This window comes from Peromyscus eremicus, chromosome 1 (genome assembly GCF_949786415.1).
Source record: "Peromyscus eremicus chromosome 1, PerEre_H2_v1, whole genome shotgun sequence".
NCBI lineage: Eukaryota > Metazoa > Chordata > Mammalia > Rodentia > Cricetidae > Peromyscus > Peromyscus eremicus.
In genome coordinates, this window is record NC_081416.1 from 48,979,523 (window position 1) to 48,988,421 (window position 8,899).

General features: G+C 40.3%; 1 protein-coding gene across 1 annotated transcript; it reads left to right on the plus strand.

Annotated features, from left to right (window-relative positions):
* Positions 1 to 670: 670 nt before the first annotated feature.
* Positions 671 to 5,950, plus strand: LOC131917598 (serine protease FAM111A-like). The gene has a single exon (XM_059271957.1). The coding sequence runs from the start codon at positions 751 to 753 to the stop codon at positions 2,428 to 2,430; it is 1,680 nt and encodes a 559-aa protein (XP_059127940.1). The 5' UTR covers positions 671 to 750; the 3' UTR covers positions 2,431 to 5,950.
* The last annotated feature ends 2,949 nt before the right edge of the window (positions 5,951 to 8,899 follow it).

Here is an 8,899-nt window from a genome sequence, read left to right on the forward strand (position 1 = left end):
CTTCTGTTTGTTTTGTTCAACTCTGATGTGTTAGTTTTTGTTTGATCTTCTTATATTATTTTTAAAATGTGAAGTAGAAAGGAATTAGAAAATAAACATTCCATACTCATCTTCTCCTTCTACAGGACAGTGAACTTTTAGTTATTGTTGTTCCTGTATATTTCATCATGCTTGAGAACTGACATACTAAAGCAAATAGTTTCTTTTGTGGTTGAGGCTAAATAAATCGAGGTACTGAGGAGCCATGATAATTGTGAATTTGAGGCCAACCTGGGCTGCAGATCTAGGTGCACAGACGCCATTGCTATTCAGTGAGACTGCCTCTCAGTTGTGTGTGTGAGTGTGCAAAGAAATTACAAAAGAACTCAAGCAATCTGTTACTATGCTTGAAAAAACTTAGAATCTCTTGATTAAAATAATAAAGAAGAATGCAATACTCATTGAAGCCAATGTATGTTGATACATCTGGATGAGTTAATTCCTTCTACCTGCTTGTTGAGCAAACATGGCAGGTCTGATATGAAGATCCTATCTGGTGAATGTGAAAAGACTGGGCTTCGCTGCCGAATTCAGTTCATCTCTCATGTAATAATAGCTACTGGTATTTTCACATTGTTTCTCAATTTTAAATAGGAATTGTGTGAATTGCACACAAAAATCACAGGAATAGAGTTGTAGTCACAGTTTTCTAGTGTGTGTATTATTTCTTTTTAGGTCCCCAAAGAGCAGAATGAGCCCATAATTTCTCAAATGAAAATGGAATATAGAAAAAGACCAAAGGAGGTGACCAACAAGCAAGACCAAAGATCACATTGGGAACAAAAAACTCCACAAGATCAGAACCCTCCCCCAAAGAAGACCATTATCATCACCTTCGGCACACACCAGGCAACATTTGAAGTCACAGATAGGGAGACACGTAGTTTATATGAGGCACTCAACACCCTTGACCCTGTCAAAAGAGAGACAGAAAGACAGCCAGGCAAAGAAATGCTGGTGTATGGCAACGGAGGAATAGAAGGGTTCATAAACCTTGGCATGCCCCTCCGCTGTTTTCCGGAAGGCAGCCATGTGGTCATTACCTTTTCCAAAACTGAAAGTGAGGAGAAAGAAGATAATAAAGTGTGTGGTCGCTTTGACCAGTCATCTGCTGAGTGTGTTGTATTTTACATTCATGCAGTCGGGAGTAGGGAGCAAAGGATCCTGAGGTGCAGGGAACTTGACAAGGAGGGGACCAAAGTCTGTGTGTATGGCTTCCAAGGAGAGACCATCAAGGCCACTCTGAGGAAGGATGGCAGGTTTCATTCCTTTGTGGAGAGTGACCATTGGAAACTCATTCACAATGATACCACCATAGCAAACACCCAGCCGGTTGATGTGTTACAGGGCAAGCTCTTTCAGATTGAGGTTGAAAGAAAGAAATGCCCTTGGGCAGTAGCAGCAACTCAGAATTCTGAGTTAGAGGACAGAAACTTCAGTGAGTTAAAAGGATACATTGTGAATTTGTACCCCACACTGAAAAGAGAACGGGAAAAACTGAGAGCATACATCAAGGAAGAAAGTGAGAAAGGAAAGAAAACTAATGTATTCAAAGCACATAGAGCAAACTTCAGGAAGCTGACCCAAAACTCCACCCCAGGTAAAGTCTTCAAACTTCTTTCACAGCTCAGTGACTCAGTTGGGCTCCTAGTTTGGGACAACAATGGAAACAGGGGTAGTGCCACATGCTTTGTTTTTAAAGGGTTGTACGTTTTCACCTGTCGACATGTAATAAATGACATTGTAGGGGATGGTGTAGAGCCAAGTCAGTGGGCAGATATACTTAGTCAATGTGTAAGAGTGACGTTTGAATATCAAGTGTTCCCCATAAAAGAAGACAGCTATTGCTCTGTTGAACCTTGGTTTGAGGTGTCTGATGTAACTCTTGATTATGCTGTCCTGAAACTGAAAGAAAGTGGACGGCATTTTCCTACAGGACTCTGTAATGGAACACCTTCTGAATTACTTAGTGGGTTTGTGTATATGATTGGTCATCCAGATGGAAAGTATAAGGTTGTTGATGGTTGTACTCTGGTTCCTGAAAATGAGCAAAGAAGGAAAAGTGAGGGCATTCAGGGAAAAGGAGCAGTGGGTGGCAGTGATCCCATGCGGTATATCTATATGTATACCCAAAGAAGTTTCCAGAAGAACATCCATGAACCTCGTGTGGTTACCGGGGATAACACTTTTTATTGTGGGTCTTCTGGATCTCCTGTATTTGATGCTAGAGGATCACTGGTAGCCATGCACACTGCTGGCTTCATTTGTGAGTATGCAAGTGGGGTTTCCAGTGTCATTGAACTGGGCTCCTCAATGAAACACATCCTTGATGATATTAAGGAAAACCATGAAACATGGTACAATGAAATTTGTGTATTCAAAGGACTGTAGAAATACTGCGTCTAGAAGCCTGAGGACTATAGAGAATTCGGTCAGTTTCCTGTCTTTAAGGCAGTTGCCTGTGCATTGGTTTTCTGTAGGCAATGAAAATATTTTTTAAACTTTTAAATGTTGAGTTTATTTCATAGACAATTGATGTTTTACTCTATTTCCTACATATACCATGCATTTTTAATTGAAAATAATTATTTATTCATTTTAATACCAAACACAGATTCCCCTCTCATCCCTCCTCCCTTCCACTACTCCTGCCTTCTCACATTCCCTTGTCCATTCTCACTTTTTATCCCCTCCCCCAACAGGGGAAGTTCTCCCATTAGGGGACACCTAAGCCTGGTATATTCAGTTGAGGCAGGACCAAGCCCCCAACCACTACATCAGGGTGAGCAAGGTGTCTGACCATAAGCAATGGGATCCCAAAACCCAGCTCATGCACCAGGGATAAATCCTGATCACACTGCCAGGGGCCCCTCAAACAAGCCCAGCTACACAACTGCCTTCTGTATGCAGAAGTTCTAGTCCACTTCCATGCAGGTTCCACAACTATCGATCTAAAGTTCGTGAGTTCCTTTGAGCTTGGTTCAATTGTCTCTGTAGATTTCCCCATCATGATCTTGACCACTCTTGCTCGTATAATCCCTCTTCTCTCTCTTCACCTGGACTCCTGGAGCTCGGCCTGGTGCTTGGTTGTGGATCTCTGCATCTGCTTTCATCAGTTCCTGGATGAAGGTTCTATGATGACAGTTAGAGTATTTACCAATATGATTACCAGGGTAGGCCAGTTCAGGCACCCTCACCACTATTGCTAGTATTTTAATCTGAAGTCATCCTGGTGGATTCCCAGGCATTTCCCTAGCACCCCATAATGTCTCCCTCTATCAAGATATCTCTTTCATTGCTCTCTCACTCCATCCCTCCCCCAGCTCGACCATCCCATTCCCTCATGTTCTCATCCTCCATCCCGTTTACTGTATATACCACCATTTTTAATAGATAATAATTTTTGTACAATATATTCTGATGATGATTTCTCTCCCTCCACCTCCTCCCAGATTCTCTCCACCTTCCCACCCACTCAAATCCACACCACAATTTTTTCTATCTCTTATAGGAAAACAAACAGGCGTCTAAAAGGATAAAATAAAATGAAACACAACAAAACAGAATAGGACCAAACAACCAGAAAAAGAGAGACACAGAAAAAGCACAAGAAACACATACAGAGGCAGAGGCATACATATTCACACACAAAGAAATATTGTAAAAGTATAAGTCAGCTAACACCCACCTATAAGCAAATACGTACCATATTTGTCTCTTTGGGTCTGGGTTACCTCACTAGGATGATTTGTTCTAGCTCTATTCATTTACCTGTAAGTTTCATAATTTGAGGTGTTTTTTTAAACAGCTCAGTAATATTCCATCGTGTAAATATAGCATTTTCTTCCTCCACTCACTTGTTGATGGACATCTGAACTGTTTCCACCTGAACATGGTTGATCAAGTGTTTCTGTAGTAGGATATACAGTCCTTTAGGTATATGCCCAGGAGTGGGATGGCCAGATCCTGAGGTAGGCCTATTCTCAGCTTCCTGAGGAACCTCCACCAAGTTTTTCCACAGTGCTTGTACAAGTTTACATGTCAGCCAGCAGTGAATGAGTGTTTCCCTTACACCACATTCTCAATAGAATGAGCTGTCACATTTTTAATTGAACATGGCCATTGTGACTGGTATAAGATGAAATCTCAAAGTAGTTTTGGTTTGCTTTTCCCTGATGACTAAGGATGTTGGCCATTTGTATTTCATCTTTTGAGAACTCCCCATTTATATCTGTACTGTTTTTAAATGGGTTCTTTTTCTTGATGTAAATGGTTTTTGTCTTTTTTAGCATACACACACTCACACACACACACACACACACACACACACACACATATATATAATTTTTATAAGCTTTCAAGTTCAGTGAGGTCTCACTTTTTATTATTCTTAGTGCCTGTGCTATTAACATTCTGTTCAGGAAATTTTTTCCTGTGCTAATGAGTTCAAGAGTTTTCCTCTCTTTCTTTTCTATTAGATTCAGGGTCTCTAGCCTTATGTTATTCAGGGTCTCTAGTTTTATGTTGAGGTGTTCGATCCATTTGGAGTTGAGTTTTCTTCGGGGTGATAAATATGGATCTATTTGTATCCTTCTATATACAGACATCCATATGACTAGCAGTATTTGCTGACAATGCTGTGTTTTCTGCAGTGTGTATTTATAGGTTATCTATGAAAAACCAGGTACCCATGAGTGTGTGGACCTAAATCTAAGTCTTCAATTCTATATTCCATTGATTTACATGTCTGTTTTTATGCCAATATCATGCCATTTTTATTACTATAGCTCTGTAGTATACTTTGAGGTCAGGCTTGGTGATATCTTCAGAATTTCTTTTATTATTCAGGATTGTTTAAGCTATCCTGTTTTTTTTTTTCTTTCCATATGAAGCTGAAAATTGTTCCCGAAATTGCTTTTGGTCATACTATTTTTGTTTGTTTGTTTGTTTGATCACAGAGACAGAATGGAAACTAATTAGAACACCCAGACATTCAACTCTTGAGTAAAGTCATCAGCAATATTGTTCTGCTTAGTTCTGGGCTAACCCAGCTGATTACTCCACAAAGCTATCTATCTCTAACCTTCAGTTGCTTACAGGGTCCTAAAGTCTTCACCTTCATATGGTCAGAGGCAACAATGGAGATTTAGTAAAGAAAGAAAACTTGGCAGAAAGATGATGAGACATTGATTAGTTTTGAATATTTTTATCAATTCTTTGAGAATTCCATGCAGTTTATTTTGACCATATTCATTCCTACTTGTTCCAGATCCACCCCCACCTTTCTACCTACCCAATTCTGTGTCCCTTCTCTTTCACATTTAATAGTCCATGGATTCCCATCTGCTCTGTCCATGTGATTCTAAATGTAGGCCTCCCACTGGAGTGTGGTCTACCTACCAAAGCCTCACCCTTAAAGGAACCTGGCCCTTCCTCCCCTAGAAGTCATCGAGTGTACACAGCTTCATAGGAGGAATTGGGGCAGAGATCAGTTAATTCTATTTCTGAGAGATTCCTGGGTTTACTTAGAGTAATGATACCTGTCTTAGTTAGGGTTCCTCTTGCTGTGCTAAAACACCATGAGCAAAAACAACTAGGGGGCGACAGGGTTTATTTCAGCTGATAACTTGTAGTCCATCAGTCAGGAAAGTCAAGGCAGGAACCTGGAGGCGAGAACTGCAGCAGAAGTCAGGAAGGAATGCTGCTTAGAGCTTGTTCTCATGGTTGCTTAGTTTGCTTTCTTATATAACTCAGAACTGCTTGCCCAAAGGTGGCACTACCTGCAATGGCCTGGGTCCTCCGGCACCAACAGCTGATTAAGAAACAGCACCACAAGCTTGCCTACATGCCAAACTCGTGGGGACATTCTCTCAGGCGAGCTTCCCTCCTCCCACAGGACTTGAGCTCGCATCAAGAGACAAACCACTAGGCAGCACACCACCTTTTGAGACCATGAGAAAAGCCTGTTTCTGCAGTGTTGTGTTGCCCTAATGCTTAGCTCCTTACCTGCCATTTTCATGGCTTAGTCACACTGGTCTCTGGAGACACAGGCTGTGTCTTGTTTGTGGTGTGTCTCCATTGCCTAGTGTAGTTTTAATGCATACAGAGGTAGTACACAGCCAATAATTGTCTAGATGAGTCCTGGAAGTACAATAATATTCTCTGAAACAGAGATATATCTACATGTGCATAAATGCTCTTTGTGCATAGACACAAAACAGTAGTGAATACACACATGTGTTAATTTGTACCTGGATGGGAAATACCTTATCAACTAGATAATATGTCTGCACAGTTTTTCTCTGTTGTTGTTGGTTTGTTTGTTTTCAGTTTTATTGGTTTTGTGTGTGTGAGTGTTTTGTATTTCGCCTGCACGTAAGTCCATGTACCACATGTGTACCTGGTGTCCATAAAAGCCAAAACAGGGGGTCGGACCTTCTGGCACTTTCGTTACAGACAGTTGTGAGCTATCATGTAGGTCCTGGGAATTGAACCCAGGTCCTCTTGAAGAGCGGGCAGTGTTCTTAACCACTGGGCTATATCTCCAGCCCAAATTTCTTCTGCTTTTAATCTTACACATGTCATTTCTTTCTAAGTGTGCTTGAGTCAGGTCCTCTTCCCAACAAGGGGAGATTCTTCACACATTTAGAGCAATGTCAATCAAATTTTACTAAACTTTCTGGTCAGGGCACACATACATTCTTTCCTTTGATGCCTTGTGTTTCCTAAATGACTTTGTAAATTTGCGTAGCTTAAGGTTCACTGTGCACTGTAGTTTCTGCAGGATTTAGCAAGTGTGTAATGTAATGTAATACATTGGTCCTTAGGTTGCCACACAGAAGTTGGGCTGCCCTAAAAGCCTGTGATTTGTGTCTTTGTCTCATCTCTCCCTCAGAACCAATGTAAATCAAAGATTTATTATGCTCACACTTTCATCTATTATTCCAGACTGCCATATTATACAGAATCATGTACTATCAGGTGCTGGTGGGACTGACTCATAAGCCATTAAAGTTTCTTCTGTATTTTGTGGTTTTATAGCTCATTTCTGTTTGTCATTGATTATTGTTGGATGGATTTCTCACACTTAAAAATATGTATTCACCTTTTTAAAATCCCATAGTTGCTTCCAGTTGCTGTGATTATTAATAAAAAGCCTAAAGACCTCTGTATTTCTGGTTGTTTTAATGATATATATCAATACTATTGACTAAATACCAATTAAAGGATGTGATTGATGGATTCTATATTAAAACAATGTTTAGCTTTGCAAAAATCTGCCAAATTTTCTTTTAAAGTATCTGCAACTTTGCATTTCTTAATATCAACAAGAGACATACTATTCCAATCCCTCCCCCAATCTGGTATTATCAGCTCCATGTGTGGTTTGTGTGATTGAGTTGGACTTGAGATATATTACTATTACTGGGAAGTCTGGAATTCTTCAGGAGTTACAAGGTTTATTAAAGAAATCGAAGATGTTTGGGGACAGATGGGATGTAATAGAGCTAGTACAGATACTGTAGGAACTAGGGGCTCTTTGAGGAGGAGAGGGATAGAAAATATTTCTAAAACTGCAGTTAGCGAGTGTCAGCCTAAACCAGCAGAAGAAGGAGGAACGTCCCTGACAACGGTGGGAATGTCTTAGGAGTTACTGTGACTTCTTACCATGACACTGGCCATTTATGGAGAGATCGTAACTATATTACTTATAAGTAAGATATTGCAATGCCCTGTCTGATGTTCATGACCTTCTGAGTCATAATGGCCACCACTAGGTTTCTATTTTACAAGATACCCATATATCTTTTTCACTGGCAAATGTTAACCCCAGAAAAATGCAGGAATCTGTGGAAAATGGTTCTCAGCCTTGTAAGGCAGTAGTGGTACTACTTGCTCATAGATAAGGATCCCCCATGTGTTACATACACACATATACATAATCATAAATTATCACTTTCAGTGAGCTAGTGATGGAGATTACCAAGTATCTTACAGCTTCACTAACCACTGATGCCAAACCATGTGGGAATTCTTGATCTGACAAGGAATTCTCTCTCTAAAAAAAAAAAATCCAACTATCAATGCTTTTGTTCAGCTGGAATAGGTGACTTTTCAGCTGCCCTGTTAATTAGATGATGCCATCATAGAAAAGCATGCTTAAGAGTGTCATATTGAAATTGGGCACAGGCATGAACATTTCTTCTCTTTTCCACAATAAACTTCCATATTTCCATCTTTGCTTGTGTTCTATGTAGAAATTCCAAGGGAGCTGAAGACATTTTTATTTTCTCTTGATTCATTTTATTAATGAATTTATTTTTTGAGACTCTTTTTCAGATATTCAGTCTTACTATATAGACAAAATTGACCTTGAATGGCCTTTATGTCTCTGTGTTTGTGCATGTGTACCTGTGTTTGTGTGGCATATCTGCATGTATGCCTTTGAATGTGTATATATGGACATGATTGAGGACATATGTCTAATGTGGGCATACGAGATGTGTTGTGTGTGTGTGTGGAGGTCATAGGTCAGCATCAGGCATCTCATTCATTCCTTCTTAGCCTTATTTTGTGAGACAGTTTCTCTCACAGGACATGGGGATTACTGATCTGGCCAGACTGGCTATCCAGCAAGCCCCAGGATAGTGCTCATTGTCCTCCTCAGTACTAGAGTCAGGCAAGATAGGGAGCACCTGGCGTTTTCTGTTTACTAATTATCCAATTCTGGTGTTATGCCCATGCAGCAAACACTTTATGAATGGAACCATTTCTCCAGCCCTGGAACTCCTGATCCTCTCACCTTTACATGTGCTTGAAGTTCTGACCCTCCTGCCTCCCTCTCCCAAGGGTTAGCATT